Genomic DNA, 17,092 nt, shown 5'->3' with positions numbered 1-17,092 from the left:
AGGTAAAGAGGGAAGAGACTCTTAGATCTGTGTGAACAGAAGGCAGATCCATGTGAACAGAAATCTTGCCTTTAAAGTGTCCCTGGAAAGCTGCTTTCTCATAGTCTAATGATGTATACTATCTGCTCCTTCTTGCCTAAAAAGGAGAACATAGTGTTTCTTCTATCTGGAATGCACTGTCCCTTAGCCATTTGGCCAAGCCAAATCCTTCTCTCTTCCAGTTCTCAGCTCAGACACTGTCCTTTTTTAAAAAAAAAATCCCTTTTATTTGTTTTTAACTTTTTGGCCATGCCACACAGCATATGGAATCTTAGTTCCCTGACCAGGAATAGAACCCATGCCTCCTACAGTGAAAATGCAGAGTCTTAACCACTGTACTGCCAGGGAAGCCTCATACCCTATCTCTTTTGAGAAATGTTTCCCAAGCTCCCACTACTTAAGCACAGACCTGCATTACTAGCTTATTAACTATAGTTATTCCTTTGCATATCTATTTTCCTACCTAACAATAAGCTACTTGAGTTTGGGAACCGCATCTTTTATCTTTGTATTGAGGGTACCTAAAACAATACCTCCACCAAGTTGAGAGTAAATGCTTTTTGAATGAATTGAAGGAATTAACAGACTGATAAACTGCTGCCTGTCCAGAAAGCTGGAAATCCCTGAATGAATCTTGGGTTGCAGATCACAACCATGACCTACTTATTCTAAGTCAGTCTGGATCATCATAAATGAAAAATAAGCATTTTTCTACAATGGAAAAATGCATATGATACAAAAGACGGATGATGTAGAAAAGTGAGCTTGTGGGACAAACTTCTTCCACACCCTCCCCACCTTCACTGTGTGCCACAAAAGATGTCTTGATTTGAGAGTAGCTCTAAGGGTTCCTTACTTTGCTGACTAATGTCCGTCTAGTCAAGGCTATGGTTTTTCCTGTGGTCATGTATGGATGTGAGAGTTGGACTGTGAAGAAAGCTGAGCACCAAAGAATTGATGTTTTTGAACTGTGGTGTTGGAGAAGACTCTTGAGAGTCCCTTGGACTGCTAGGAGATCCAACCAGTCCATTCTGAAGGAGATCAGCCCTGGGATTTCTTTGGAAGGAATGATGCTGAAGCTGAAACTCCAATACTTTGGCCACCTCATGCGAAGAGCTGACTCATTGGAAAAGACTCTGATGCTGGGAGGGATTGGGGGCAGGAAGAGAAGGGGACGACAGAGGATGAGACGGCTGGATGGCATCACTGACTCGACGGATGTGAGTCTGAGTGAACTCCGGGAGATGGTGATGGACAGGGAGGCCTGGCGTGCTGCGATTCATGGGTTCGCAAAGAGTCGGACACGACTGAGTGACTGAACTGAACTGAACTGAACTAAGGGTTCCACTCCATTTGTCCTTAGACTGACTATTCCCGGAGACTACTATCCAACACTCAACATAGGTGGGCACCCAGGGCCATTCCAGATTAGGTCAGTGCCCCATACTTACTCTAATCAAGCTGTCTTCAGTCTTTCCACATAAAGAATACAGTGTTGACTATGCCAGATTCTGTGCTAGGAGCCAAGACGAAAAAGAAAGAAACATCATCCTATCCTTAAGACAAGTAGAGGGATAGCATTAGAAATCCATTCACCAATCCAACTTTAGTGTCTCTATCACTAGAAAAGTAAAAATGATAGTTGCATTCAATGAGCTTAAAATTGCAAACACAACAATCACAGCACAGATACAGCTATACATTTTTAGCATGCCTTCCTAAAAATTTGAGCTCAGTGATTAAAACTCTGGGTGCAGATTAGCTAGAATTTATTTAATCCTTGCCTCTTTCCTCATTTCTAAGACTGAGATATTAATAGTACTTCTTTTACTGGGTTATTGCATGAATTAAATGAGAAAATACATGAAAACCAGGTTTAAAAAAATAGAGTCTCACACATAATGAGAATTAAACATTTTAGATTTTAGTATATATTTTATGTTGACTTTAAAAAAAACAAACTTTCAACATCTCCAGTGCAAGAGGAATCGTTCCAAAAGGAATTGGGGTTCATGAGGGTCAAGTACCAAGTTTAAGTTTCTACCACTTTACAAGTAGTGGAATCAACATTAAAATCTAGATAGCTGGCCTCCCACACTGCTATCCTGATCGCCCCCTCTCACAGCCTGAGCGTCAGAAAAACTCAAGAATTATCTCAGATAGAATCTGTTTATTTATTTCCTTCCCAGGCTTTTCATGCTAAAGCAATCTCACAAATCCCACCCCACGCTCCCCACCCCCCCATCAAAACAGGGCTGTGTTATTTAAGGACTTTATCACAGGGAGGGAGGCAACAGCAAGGGCAATTCAAAAATGCTTTTGTTAACATTGTTTCACTGTAGAAACTTCTCGCCAGAGGTAATTATCTAAGACGCACTATTTCTTTTCCTTTGCTTTGGAGTTAATTTATTCCTTAATTAATTCTCCTTCTGTCATGTGTCTATTTGGAAACTACTCATGAAAAACAAGAGGTTACCATCAGGACCACTGGCCACAGGGCAGTAGAATGGCCCGTGACTGAGAACCAGCTTCTGTGGTGTTCACACGTCTAGGATGGAGGTCATGAAGTGAAAATCAAGGGGTACGGGCATTCCTGAAAGATCAGTGAGTGTTTCATAATATAGTACAATTATAGATTAATAGGTCAGCTCCTCAATGTAGGACTGTTGCAACTTTCAGTTAAAATGAAGTTGTGATTTTGCTTTACCAACACAAAGTTCTCTTTCCAAATCACTATTAAATATGTGCCTTTTTAATAGCTCAATATATACAAGGCCCAGGATTTCAATATGGAAAGAGCCAATATATAACAGTTTATAATACTGAAAGTCTATTGATTTAATGCAGAATAGAAGCACTTTTACAGTTCTCTGAAAAACGCAGTTGAAAACTTATAGTATTTTCGCAATAGTGGACTCTGAAAATTCAAGAATAATGTTCCAAAAACACCTGCAGTTAAACTCTAAGCAAACACTGCTACTCCAGGCCGCAGTGGGACTTGGAACACTAAAATTGTGGTGTCGCTATTTTTGACATCACCACCTGGTATATTATGGAAATCCCTCTGTTACTAGTGACAAAGTCTTGATTCCTGCCAGCTCCTTGATTTTACATTCCCATAGAGGGAACTGTAAAACACAAGAAAATACAATAGGGATAACATCTTCAAAAATTATATTCCAAATATAGACCAGGTTTACTTGCCAAGTGGTCAGAATGGCAAAGCATATTGAGACATTTGCCGCCACTTATTAGGTCAAATTGGCAGGGCGTGCATCCCAGGGACTAGCAGGTCCCCACCAGGCACTGTGTCTCCACTTTGGGTAGCTGCCATTAGGTTCACAATGAGGCCTCAGAGAATACAAACCAGGCAATTAAGCTCTCCCAGTGTGGAAAACAGATGTGATGGAACACACAACCTATAATTTGTTCAGGATTTTTCTCCAAAAAGTAACTTGCCATCAAAGTAAAAAGGACATATGTGCATTAAGCATATATTACCTATATTGACACAGTAGTTTTAAGGAATATCATTTATACAAGATTTAAGAAATGTGACAATAAATGTAGGCTGGTGTCATCCAGTAAACTTCAACTGCTGTCAGAGTTCACTTAACTGAAGCTCTGTGTTTATTTCTACCTGGATGAAATGGCTTATGCCCTTTTTCTGAGATGCTTCCAGGAATTTAAAAGTTCTTTAGCCTTTTTACAGTCTCCAGTGATGAACATTATTTATGACCTGCTTCTTTTCAAGAAGATTTCAATGTGACCCGTAATGACACAAACAGGAAAACAAATTAAGACATGAGTACTTAAGTAATTACTACCAACCGAATAGATGGTTTTAATGAACTCAGGTTTTATTTTTTCACCTCCAGTCTTGACCTTTGTACTATTAACTTATTAACTGCTATTAGGATTACAAGGTCCCTGGCATTCAAAACCTCACAGCCTGAGTCAGAATGAGTATGTTGTCCATCTGAGTACCCTTCCCTGACTTTTTCTTTTCAAGTTGGATGTCATCCACTGTGGCCTGCTTAGAACATAACTTTTGTCATGTCATTCCTTTATTTAAACTTCGTAATGTCTTTTTATCTCTTAAAGAAGAAAAATCAAAATCTTTATCATAGCATGTGAAATACTTAGCAGTCCAGCCACAATCTTTTTATTCTTCCTCATCCTACTAATCCCTCGAGGGCACTGGGTACCCTGATAACACTGAATAATTTGCTACTCATAAAGCAGATGTGAATTTGCCCATCTCTGCCTTTGTGCTCATCTTTCTGCCTGAAAACTTCCTTTCCCTTCCTCTGCTTGGTAAACGTTCACTTGGTCTTCAAGCTCAAGTCTAAGTGTTACCTCTACGTGGGAACCCACCATGACTCACTTGAACCTGCTCCTCCACCTGTGTTTTTGTATATGTACATGTATCTCAAAATTTTATCCTTAGTATGTGTCTTTGTCTCCCACAAGACTACACCTTCCTAGAAGACAGTGGGGGTACATTACTCATCTTAGGACAATATAAATTTGAGAATAGTGTCTTGTAACATCAAAGTCGATTGAAGTTTGCTGAATGAATGACCGCTGGATCAGCCATTCCCACCACCTCTTTCATGTTTTGAACATTTACTAAGTGTCAGCTGGTGAGTTAAGTGCTTCACAAGTATTATCACTTCATCCTTAAATAACTTCACAAGCCAGAGACTACTTATTCCCTTTTTACAAAAGAGGAGACTGAAGCTTAAGGAATTAAAATAACTTAAATAAACCAATAACTTAAAAAACTAAATTCAAGCAGCTAGTGAGAGAATGGGCTGCTATTCCACTGCTGGCCTATTTGATGCCAATCCTATGCACTGAATGGTTACCCTACTTGCTTATATACCTGACAGTTCTGTCGAAGTGATGAACATTTAACAGGAAACCCATGAATAGCATAGTTTTATTTACTACAAATAATATGGTATATAACCCTCTGTCCTAAACTATTGCAAAGGATCTCAGAAATAAATAAAAATCATTTTTAAAAAATTAAGCTACAGTCCTTAGCTCTTCCTACACATCCTCAACAGTTTCAGACTTCAGTTAATAGTAAAAAAGGATAGGAGTGTCTTTTTTAATCAATAGGACTAAATTTATCATATTATGTTATACAAGTGACTTCAGGGGCCACAGAAAAATATGGATTTGTCCAACTTGTGGCTTTGTTAAATCCTCAAGAAGCACTGTAAAAAAATCAATATCCAAGGCACAGAAGGATGTGTTTTTAACAGGTCTTTTGCTGTCAAGTCATCCTTGAAGTCTTTTTGCAGGTGTTACTGGCAAACACTAACACACACTGGACCAGATATGCCGTAGACTTTCTGACCTTATTGTTATGGACTGCAACTCAGGCTCACTCAATCCCATGATTTCTCTTAAAAATTATTTCACAAGGGGAAAAGGAGTAAAGAGCAGATACAGGCTGATACAGTAGGCAAAATGTCATCTTATTCCCATTCTAAATATCTGTTAAGTCTAGTTGGAAACAATGTCATTCCTGAGACAGTGCCTTGTTAGAAAGGGAGCAAGACAGACCCTTGTCAAATATGGGTTTTCACGATGAGAAACCTGACATGTCTGATGATGCCAGTCTCCCAGGAAAATGTGATTCAAGGGACCCTACATGGTCTACATAGCACTTCAGCCTCAGTGATAAGGGATGAGAATGTCAAAATGGCTAACCTTGCTATTCATAAATTACTTAGTCACAAAGGAAGGAAATGAAAATGTCTGACAATATGGGTTACAAACATTTCAGGAGAGAGAGAGATAGCAATTAGGGTTACTATACGCCATTTATGAAGGTTTCTACCATGATTAGAGAGTCCTTTTCTGGAACATCCCTACAAAATCATAAGGACTTTATCATACCATTAATGGGAATGGCAGTACAAATCTTGGACTAGAGTGTTTTTTGTGCTCACGGCACATAGGAATCAGTGACTTTTGCAGATTAAACTGAGAAAATTGGCATTGGCTATGCTCTGTTATACGACTTCCTAAATCCAGATTAATCTCTGACCCTCAAACATGGGCTCCAGTCAACTCATTTCATGCAAAACATTCCCAGATGTGCTGCAGGTAGTGTGGTCCAAAACAAACAAACAAACAACAGCAAAAAACAATGACTAATCCTTTCTGCAATAACAATATGATTGGCATCCTTTATGAGCAGATAACTCATGTGATGGGAACAGCTTGAATCCCTCAGGCAGTTTCTCAACTACACACCACCTCCAGTTTCATTTTAAAATCCAAGCCAATCTGAGGTTTCTGTATAGCTAATAGTACAGCTTGATCATTCTCAATAGGAGGGTCACAGTGGTTCCATCCCATAACAACTTTGAGAACTGGCTTTATGTAATAACACGGGTTATAAGGTAGCAGATGGCTTAAAGTACAGTAGTCTGGTGGGCTTGTATATAATCATTTAATTAGAAGAATGAAACAAAGCATTCAGCACTGCATGTGTGATAAAACAATTAAAGGTGTAGCTTATTCTTAGAAAACAGCCCCAAAGTGATATGGAAACAACACCAAATGCAAAGGCAAACCCTTGGAGGTTATTATCAAGTCTCCTCATTCCCAGGTTAGCACCAGTGGCTTATTTTTCAAAAGCATACAGTTCGGCTTTGTAGATAGCACTTTTCTTGGGAAGTAATAATTTGATGCCTCTTTACCGTCTGGAATTCTTATAGCTAAGCACAGGTCCCCGTAAAAACCAGCTATTGTTGTCCCCATCAGCACAGCCTCAGAAGATAATAACCACAAAATTTCTGAGAAAAACCCTCATCGTGGACAATCACTTTAGTAGGACACTTGCTTCTACTAGACTCTAGACCTACGTCTGCCTTTTTGTCTTCTGTTGAATAAAATGTCTGGCATTGTATCACCGCAGAAGGCATGAAGCTCATATTTAAAATGGGAATGTCATACCCCTTATATGCGGACTTTGAAAGGAAAAGATACAAGTGGACTTACTTATAAAACAGAAAGAGACAGACTTAAAAAAATGAAATTGTGGTTGCCGGGGGGAAGGGATAGCTAGAAAGTCTGGGATGGACATGTACACACTGCTATATTTAAAATGGATAACCAACAAGAACCTATGTATAGCATATGGAACTCTGCTCAATGTTACGTGCCAAGCTGGATGGAAGCAGGATTTGGGGAAGAATGGATACATGTATTATGTGTGGCTGAGTCCCTTCACTGTTTACCCGAAACTATGACAACACTGGTAATCAGCCATATCCCAATATAAAATAAAAGTTAAAAGTTTGGGGGAAAAGAACATATATCTCAGCGAAACTATAAAATAAAATGGGTATGTCATGGATGTCCTGAATGGGAAGAGTGACTACAGGATGTGGAGGCTCATGGTGACTGACATTTCTAATTCATATTCCCTTTTTTCACAACCTCAAAGAATAGACTACCCCAGCTCTTTCCCAAAGCTTACACTCTTTTATCCCTATGATCAGAGCATCATTGAAATAAAGCATGACACCTAGAGTTCTAAAGACTTCCCATAACTTGCTAAAAAAAAATGCCAGGAGAAATAAAACTCCCAGATAAATTGGTCTTTAACTCAAAATTCTCAACAGCCAATGAGGATAGTTTGGCTGGCTTCAGGAGCCTGACTCCATAGTCAGCTAACTGATTACTGGAAAAACATTCCCAAGAAAGAATAAGAACAGAGCAACTGATGTGAGTAATGAGGGTTTGGCTGCTTACGTATCTGTACACAATGCATTAGTCTGCAGAAAAATCTTACCTTATGAGCAGATTTTAGTATGGGTTCATTTGATGAACACTTCCCTTAGGTATATGTTTATCTGATTCCTCCTTTAGGTTTATATGGTTTGAAAACTAAGGCTCCATGATAAGGCCCTTAGTTTGTTTTCCTTAAGATAAAAAGGCACCTTTGTAGCCCAAGGAAATTGGTGCAATAACCAGATCCAGTTGGCATTATACTGATTTCCTTTTGTATACTCCTAATTAGTTACACAGAGGGAATTTGGAGAAATTTTGGTTTTAGCAGTATGAAAACCTTTGCTTCAGCTACCTTAAGGTCTAAGCCAATTGTCTATGTATCATCTCACTTTGGTGAAAACTTGACAATGATTAGCGAAGGATGTACAATGCACAGAATATTGTTTATAGATAGTGTTTGACAGGAGCTTTACATTGCTTACTGGGGTAGTTAGTCTGTGGGGGGTTCCCACAGAAACATATGGTTGCAATTAGAAAAGGTCACATGGAAGTGCAGCAAACTATCCACTCATTCATCAGCTCATTTATTTAACAAATAATATGTCGCGCCAGCTCCCCAGGGAGCACTAGTGGTAAAGAACCTGCCTGCCAATACAGGAGAGACATAAGAGATGTGGGTTTGATCCCTGGGTCACAAAGATCCTCTGGATGAGGGCATGGCAACCCACTCCAGTATTCTTGCCTGGAAAATCCCCTGGACAGAGGAGCCTGGCGGGCTACAGTTCGTAGGGTCACAAAGAGTCACACATGACTGAAGCGACTTAGCACACACACACGCATGCATGGCACACCTCTTTTACTCCACAAGGCATCGAAGGAACAGAAATTAACAATGCACATTCCCTGGCCTTCAGAGTTTTCACTCCAGAAGAGGAATTAGTGAATGATCTAGAAGTCACCATACATTTTGATTAGTGCCATGAGGGAAATACCTAAAGGAGTGACAGTCTCAGAAGATGGGTGCACAACTCAGCCTGAAGTACCTTCTCAGAGAAGGGGCCCTTGAATGGATTCACTGAGCAGACAAGTGGTAAAAGTCATTTTAAGCACAGGAAACGACATAGGCAAAGGCACACAGATTTGAGGACACAGTATATGGGAGAAACTAGATAGTTCATTGGGAGACAGAAATAATAGGGAAATAGTAGCAGACATTCAACATTATATGCCATCGGTTGTTGGACAACTATTGCCGGTAACGGCCATCCTGGGGCTTCCCTGATGGCTCAGCAGGTAAAGAATCCGCCTGCAATATAGGAGACACAGGAGACACGGATTCAATCCCTGGGTTGGAAAGGGCATGGCAACCCACTTTAGTATTCTTGCCTGGAGAATCCCATGGACAGAGGATCCTGGAGGGCTACAGTCCATGGGGTAGCAAAAAGTTGGATGTGACTGAGCGACTAACATTTTCACTTTCACTCTCACTAAAACTGCAAAAATGAAACAAAGGCAGAACTGCTAATTCAAACCGTCACATCTGCTGGAAAACATAACAGTAGCTGGTCAAGCCCAGCATCTTTAGCATTTCTCAAATCCAAAAAAAAAAAAAAAAAAGTCCATACATTTGTGACTTGAGAGGTTGCATTGAAAACATTGCACTGCCTGCTGCTGCTAAGTCACTTCAGTCGTGTCCGACTCTGTGCGACCCCATAGACGCCAGCCCACCAGGCTCTGCCGTCCCTGGGATTCTCCAGGCAAGAACACTGGAGTGGGTTGCCATTGCCTTCTCCAATGCATGAAAACGAAAAGTAAAAGTGAGGTCGCTCAGTGGCATCCGACTCTTCACAACCCCATGGACTGTAGCCTACCAGGCTTTTCCATCCATGGGATTTTCCAGGCAAGAGTACTGGAGTGGAATGCCATCACCTTCTCTAATTGCACTGCCTAGTCCAGGATAAATTCAAACCACCCAGAAAGTGGATACCCCTCAGGTGTTTGAACACTGAACATAAAACTATAGTACACTATATGCAGAAAGGCCTTCTAGGAAACCTGGATACAGTCTTTCAGGCCTTAGGAAACAGTGGGTTCTGCCATAAAGTCATGGTGTTTCCTACATAAATCATAAAGCCAAACTTGGTAATGATATGTATAACTTGAAGCTTTCAAACTCCCAGCTGAAATGACCCCTGGTTTCTTAGTCCACTGTTTTTACCTCTGTAGATGGTCAGGCAGTAAATAAACATCTACAGAGTTATCTCAAAGTACAGAACTGACAAATGAAAAAGTATATTTTTAATAATAGGGAATGACTACTCATGGTCCTCCAGCCAAGGAAACAGTGCCTTAAGAAATGAAAAAGGATGGACATATTATAACTTGAAATATATCATTGCTATACTGTAATGAGTGGAGAAGGAAATGGCAACCCACTCCAGTACTCTTGCCTGGAGAATCCCATGGAGGGAGGAGCCTGGAAGGCTACAGTCCCTGGGGTCGCAAAGAGTCGGACACGACTGAGCGACTTCACTCACTCACTCACTCATGCTGTAATTTGCAGCATTCAACTTGGCATCTATACCCTCATTTTCCCCTAGTTTTCTTATTTTTTCTTCACTTATATGTAATTTTAACTTAAATTCAGAAATATACATCTCTTCCTATGTAATATCACCTAATTGCCAGAAAAGAAGGCTAGTCCTTTGGAAAAATCAAAAAACTGGGCTCCACTCAGCTTTTTTGCTTATTGGTTATATAAATTTTAGAAAGTCACTTCACTCTGTGAGCTTCAGTTTCCTCACCTATAAAGCAAAAAGCTTAGATTAGCTTCACAGCTCCTTCTAGCTCAAAAACGTAATGATCTCATAGCTTATGTTTTTTTCCAAAGTCACTGATAAAAATGTAATCTTCCTTGACCACCTCATATAGAAATTCTTCCAAGCTATTCTATTTTAGTATATTTACATTTTTATCCAATTCCTATCACTTTCCCCTTTTCATGAGAATCCAGGTAATGTCACGTCAATACCTTGTTGAAGTCAGAGTTCATGGCAACAACTCCTCCCTAAATGGTCCAACTAATGTTGGAAGATTCTACTGAAATTCATTCTCAGTGAATCCATGCTGATTTCTAGCAACTTTTTTGTTCATTTCTAAATGCCTGCAAGCTCTCTATAGGGAACTCTGAGAAAAAAAATTACCAAAATATATCATGATTATTGATTTATATTTATTCCTGATTTTTCTCTTACTCCTCCTTTTTTATCCTTTGACAGTCCTCCCATTATTAATTTCTCAGAAATTATTAATAGTAATTACCTGATTTAATCTGTGATTTCTTCCAGAATTCAGAACTGGAGGCAAACTTAATTGATTATGGACCCTTCTTGTGGTCTTCTCCCTGGCTTGGGTGTGTGAGAACTTTTTCATATATTTGCATCACAATCTCCAGATTAGGAAACATTCTCATGAAGGCACATAAGGAGGCATAAAGGACTGGGCAGTGTCTTGCTTTCACTCATTTAGAACCAACTCTCCCAACCAGTGATTTGCTCTCTTTTTACCACTGCTGCTGCTGCTGCTGCTAGGTCACTTCAGTTGTGTCTGATTCTGTGCGACCCCATAGACAGCAGCCCACTAGGCTCCCCCGTCCCTGGGATTCTCCAGGCAAGAATACTGGGGTGGGTTGCCATTTCCTTCTCCAATGCATGAAAGTGAAAAGTGAAAGTGAAGTTGCTCAGTAGTGCCGAACTCTTAGCGATCCCATGGACTGCAGCCCACCAGGCTCCTCCGTCCATGGGATTTTCCAGGCAAGAATACTGGAGTGGGGTGCCATTGCCTTCTTACCACAACTTCTCCTAAAATATAATTGAAAAACAGTCATAGCAACAATCAACAGCACTCCATTTTCACATTCTGTGCTTTATTCTTCCTAGCTCTCACAGGCTCATGCCCATCTTGTATATTGTCCAAGGCCTGCCCAAGGACCTAACACACCTACAGGTTTCATCCCTCTCTTTAGTTCTTTCAACACGCACATGGCCCAATGCAGCCTAGCCATCCTGTGGCTTCTTTGGAGATCTTGACTTGTCTGTCCTATTGAGACTATTCCATATTATTTGAATTATTTTTTTAAGTTTTCCTACTGCTCTTAAGCTATATACCTTTTTATTAGAGTTTCTAACCGTGAAAAGTATCTCTCTACTTTTAAAGTGGTTTCCCCTAAAGGATATAACTAGATCTTTTTGCCCTTCCTCCACTCCTACTAATACTATAACTGGGTAACTTTCTTCCAAAAGTCCATATTATTTCTCCATCCTAAAATGATTCTTGTATGTTTAAAATGATGTCCAATGTAGATGTCGTCTTACACCTTCGTGTTTTCACAGAGGAAACCACATGGCCAGTAAAGCAAATCAAGAATGTTTCAGACGGCCGGTTTTATGTTAAAAAGAAAGCTCCTAGTAGGAATTAAACCACACTATTGCTTCTGTTCCTCCCTCCTGTTCTTCCTACCTGGGTGCCCTTCTGTGCTTCAGACCTCAGATTCACAGTCACACAGGAGACAGCAGACTCAAGGTTATGAGAGGGCAGCTGTGGTCCTTCAGGTCAAAAGACCTGCCTCTAAATTGTGATTTTGCCTCTACTTTCTAATCCTATGATCACAAACAAATTTCTTCATCTCAGTTTCTGCACTCTTACAATGGAGAAAACAATATTCATCATAAAAGGCAGTTGTGAATATCAAAGGAGAAAATACCCATATAAATACCCAATACATTAGTCACTGGATTTACAACAGAATAAATAATTTTGAAAATGCACAAATCAAACTAAGAACTTTATTCTTCTCTAGAAGTCAGGCTGGAGAGGGTGAGAGAGGGAAAGAAAATGAGATTTATAATCTGCTTATTTCTGTGGTGTTTAATTTTTATATTAAGCATTTTTACTCACGTAATCTAAGGAAACTAGTATTAAAATGAATGGTTCACCATGACAAAAGGACTTTAACGCTTTGTTCTATCATTCATTTGCATTACATGTGTTTCAAAAATGTAAATGTAACTCTGAACATCATGCTCTGACTATATGATTGCTCCATGCTATTTAAGAGGTAATACAATTGAGATTATACTTTATTAGAGTTCCATTCTCATGTTTAGCTCACTATATGTGCCTCCTTTTTCTAAAGTAGGCTGTAGTCTCCTCATTAAAACACTCATACACAAGCTATTGTATCATTGAAGTAGAATTGATTTACAAAGTTGTGTTAGCTTCAGGTGTACAACAAAGTGATTCAGATATATAGATAGATAGAGATACATATTTATTTATCCATATATATTCCTTCAGATTCTTTTCCATTATAGTTTATTACAAGATATTGAATACAGTTCCTTGTGCTATAGTGTAGATCCTTATTGTTTATTTTGTACATAATCATTTATATATCAGATAACTACTCATAAAATGATAGCAATCGCTGCAGTTGAATTCTAACCCACTACCTACCCAAACCTGCTACAATCGTGCCCCTTCCTACCCAGAGAATCTTCTCCACATCGCTATCATTCTATGCCCAGTTCACTCTCTTGTATGTCTGCCTTGTTTGTAAATTGTTCTCAGATATCCTGGAGAGGTAGACATGGAGCCACAGGATCCTATTCATCAAAAGACAAGAACTTTTTCTTTACTCATATCCCTCCAGGAGAAGGAAGTTTCAACAGTTTAGGATTCTTTCGCTGTGGTTCCTAGCTGCCAGAAGTGATGTCTATGGGCATTTTTCAGGTCCTTTCATTCTCTGCCTCCCTGAAGGGTTCAGATCCTGATGAATAGAACTTGAAGATTAGAAAACTGTAGCATCCAGAAGAGATGGTCTCTCCAATGTCATCCAAAGTCTCCATAATCAAGCCAAGTCCGTGCACAGGCAGGGGTCTCATCACAGTCTGCCATCCGAAAGAAGCCAGGTACTCAGTACAGAAGTGATGACAGTACTGGCTCAGTGCCATCACAATCAGGCTGAGTAAACAACCAGCACTCCCATGTTCAAATGAATCAGGAGAGGCCATTTTGTTCAGGGTCTCTAGCCCCGAGAAAAAATAAAAGACATACTAGCCTTCATCCACCCACTTACCCATTCACTCACCTCCATTCTCCAAAATTCACTCACATCCTAGTATATATACGTATATTAAAAGTCAAGATGCAAAAAAGATCTGGATCCTAAATTTGCATTATACTGCATGCTAAGTGCCAGATTTTCTTACTGTTCTATTCGTAGTTACATGAGAGGTACCATGATTTGCAAAGATATAGAAAACATTTTTAATAGCTCTGGGCTATGTCGTGTTGGTTTTAATAGCAGGCCAGACCTCTGAGAACATGCTGTGTGGCTGTGTATGAATACGGCTGTTGGTTTCCACTGCCAGATGAAATGATGATTAATCAGGACTCAGCTGTCAGTTGTTTGATGTTACTTGTGCTCTTTGCTAACAGCTGCCTACTTCAAGCTGTGCTTCCTACACGTCAAACATAAACCTGAAACTGCAACTTTCAGAAGGGAAAATTCAAAGTTCTCATAGAGTATGTTGGAACAGTCAACATCATTTCCAATTAAAGTCTACTTAGTATATTATGTAACTAAAATCACTGTAAACATAGAAATGTTCAGAATATGTGAGGTAGCTAGGAAAAACAAAAACTTATTAGATTTACATACAATCCGCATATATTTTAAAATGTATAAACTTCACAAATACTCTATGCATAAAATGTTCCTTGATATGCTACTGTCACTCTCCTTTATTATTCTGTAATAAATAAGAACTGAAATATTATTCCAAGGTAAATTATAAGAAATTTACATTCTTTATTCAGAATAAACTTTAAACATTTTAAAGTAAATAGTTCTTTATCAACAAGGTCCTCAACACTCCCTAATTTGCTTTTTAATCAAAAATATCACAAAAATAGCATTTGTATGTTTGGGCTATGTATAATCCAAGCAGAAACAAAATGTTAAAAAGGTAAAGAAAATGTTGGTCAAGCTCTTTAAGGTTACAAAGGCATATGCCTAAACTTGGAGTGGACCAAAAAGAATGGACTTTTTTTTTTTTTTTTTTTTTGGCTTAACCTAGATAATAAGTGTCTAATTTGGACTGTCCATGTGGCATACAGTTCCCAAATTAAATTCTTTCAGAGACTGCCTTTTTTAGCAAAAGAGGGGGAGGTGAGAATTAGACAACACCCAGGCTCTTTCTATACAACCACAGCCAAGTTTGTCTAAAAACCGAATTTGGCTAATTCACTGTAGTTCATTGTTAGACTCAGTTATAAGAGGGTTCCAGAAACTTAAAGCAGCGCCCACTCACACCTGAACAGAACTGAGTCTGGTCCAGGATGTAGTATAAAGTCTAGGAGAGAAAGAAACATGCCCTTCTCATTTCTCTTTGTCTTTTCCCAACACTTGAATTACCTGCTTGGAACCTGTTTCCTAATTCCCCAAACACAGTGTCCAGGAAAGCAGCTGGCAAAGCGTCCAGGACAGCTTAGCGATCTGGAGCAGCAAAGGAAGCGGGGTAAAGGCCCAGTATGTTTCATCTTTCCTGTGCAGTCAGTTACCTCCAGATTTCTAAAAAAATGGTACCTGCCTTGTCTCCCTCCCGCCCCCAGGTGGCAAACCTGCTGAGGCTCTTCCAGATCCCACAGATAAGCTACGCATCCACCAGCGCCAAACTCAGCGACAAATCGCGCTACGATTACTTTGCCAGGACCGTGCCCCCCGATTTCTACCAGGCCAAAGCCATGGCCGAGATCTTGCGTTTCTTCAACTGGACCTACGTGTCCACCGTGGCCTCGGAGGGCGACTATGGGGAGACGGGGATCGAGGCCTTCGAGCAGGAAGCTCGCCAGCGCAACATCTGCATCGCCACTGCGGAAAAGGTGGGCCGCTCCAACATCCGCAAATCCTACGACAGCGTGATCCGCGAGCTGCTGCAGAAGCCCAACGCGCGCGTCGTGGTCCTCTTCATGCGCAGCGACGACTCCCGGGAGCTCATCGCCGCTGCCAGCCGCGCCAACGCCTCTTTCACCTGGGTGGCCAGCGACGGCTGGGGTGCGCAGGAGAGCATCATCAAGGGCAGCGAGCACGTGGCCTATGGCGCCATCACCCTGGAGCTGGCCTCGCAGCCCATCCGCCAGTTCGATCGCTACTTCCAGAGCCTCAACCCCTACAACAACCACCGCAACCCCTGGTTCCGGGACTTCTGGGAGCAGAAGTTCCAGTGTAGCCTCCAGAACAAGCACAACCACCGGCGCCCTTGCGACAAGCACCTGGCCATCGACAGTAGCAACTATGAGCAGGAATCCAAGATTATGTTCGTGGTGAATGCGGTGTACGCTATGGCCCATGCCCTGCACAAAATGCAGCGCACACTTTGCCCCAACACCACCAAGCTCTGCGACGCCATGAAGATCCTAGACGGGAAGAAGCTGTACAAGGATTACTTGCTGAAAATCAACTTCACAGGTAAGCAAGAAGCCTTTAATCAATCTTCTTCTATGATGCAAATAGTGGAATCAAATACCTCTGCCCCAGCTCAGAAATCTTTGTTTCAGAGCCACCCTAGCAATTTGAACTGAAATATTCCAAGATGCAATATGATGGGATTTTGATGTCAGTTACTTATTTTCTAGTGAATATCTTGGCTGGTACACCACATGAGATTGAAGACCCCCTAGGCTGGACTGACCTGCGGTAGCTGCCTAGATGCAGGCTATGCCACATTTGCTCTCTTTCTTGTGATTAGCTGTGGGCTTTGACACCTGCACAATAAGCATTTAATCTTCTTTAGCAGAACTGACAACTCTCTAAGGAACATGAACTTCCAAGCTTTCCTTCTGGGTGATTTGAGCAAAAGAGTCTCATAACTTTCACAGTGGGGGTGAGAAAAAAAAAAGTCACTCTTTTTCCAGAGCCTAATTAGGGAAGGAGAGAGAAAGACACTCTGCGCATGGTGATTCCTTTCATTCGAATTTATATCTTCTGCTGTACAGCAGCATTTCCATGTCAGTATTAAGAGTTGTGGATTTTTCTCAGATTATGTTATGAAATGAAACTGTTTTCCTGGGAGCTTGACTTTAAGCAAACTGAAGACTGATGGAAGTCATTCTGATATAGAAGTGAACATCCAGAGGTGTGTTCAGAGTGGCTTTTGCTGCTCTCTTTGTTTATAAATATGGTCTATACATTTCTCAATATAGCACTGTGTTTTAATGTACTACTAATATA

General features: G+C 40.5%; 1 protein-coding gene across 1 annotated transcript in view; it reads left to right on the top strand.

Moving 5' to 3' along the window:
* GRM3 (glutamate metabotropic receptor 3) overlaps nt 1-17,092 on the top strand; it is a 104,272-nt gene that overhangs the window by 7,284 nt on the left and 79,896 nt on the right. Inside the window, exon 2 of the mRNA XM_052638999.1 lies at nt 15,475-16,330. Coding sequence (XP_052494959.1) covers nt 15,475-16,330 — 856 coding nt within the window. The remainder of the gene's footprint in view (nt 1-15,474; nt 16,331-17,092) is intronic.

Source organism: Budorcas taxicolor, chromosome 4 (genome assembly GCF_023091745.1).
Source record: "Budorcas taxicolor isolate Tak-1 chromosome 4, Takin1.1, whole genome shotgun sequence".
NCBI lineage: Eukaryota > Metazoa > Chordata > Mammalia > Artiodactyla > Bovidae > Budorcas > Budorcas taxicolor.
This window is presented reverse-complemented; position numbering and strand designations above follow the sequence as displayed.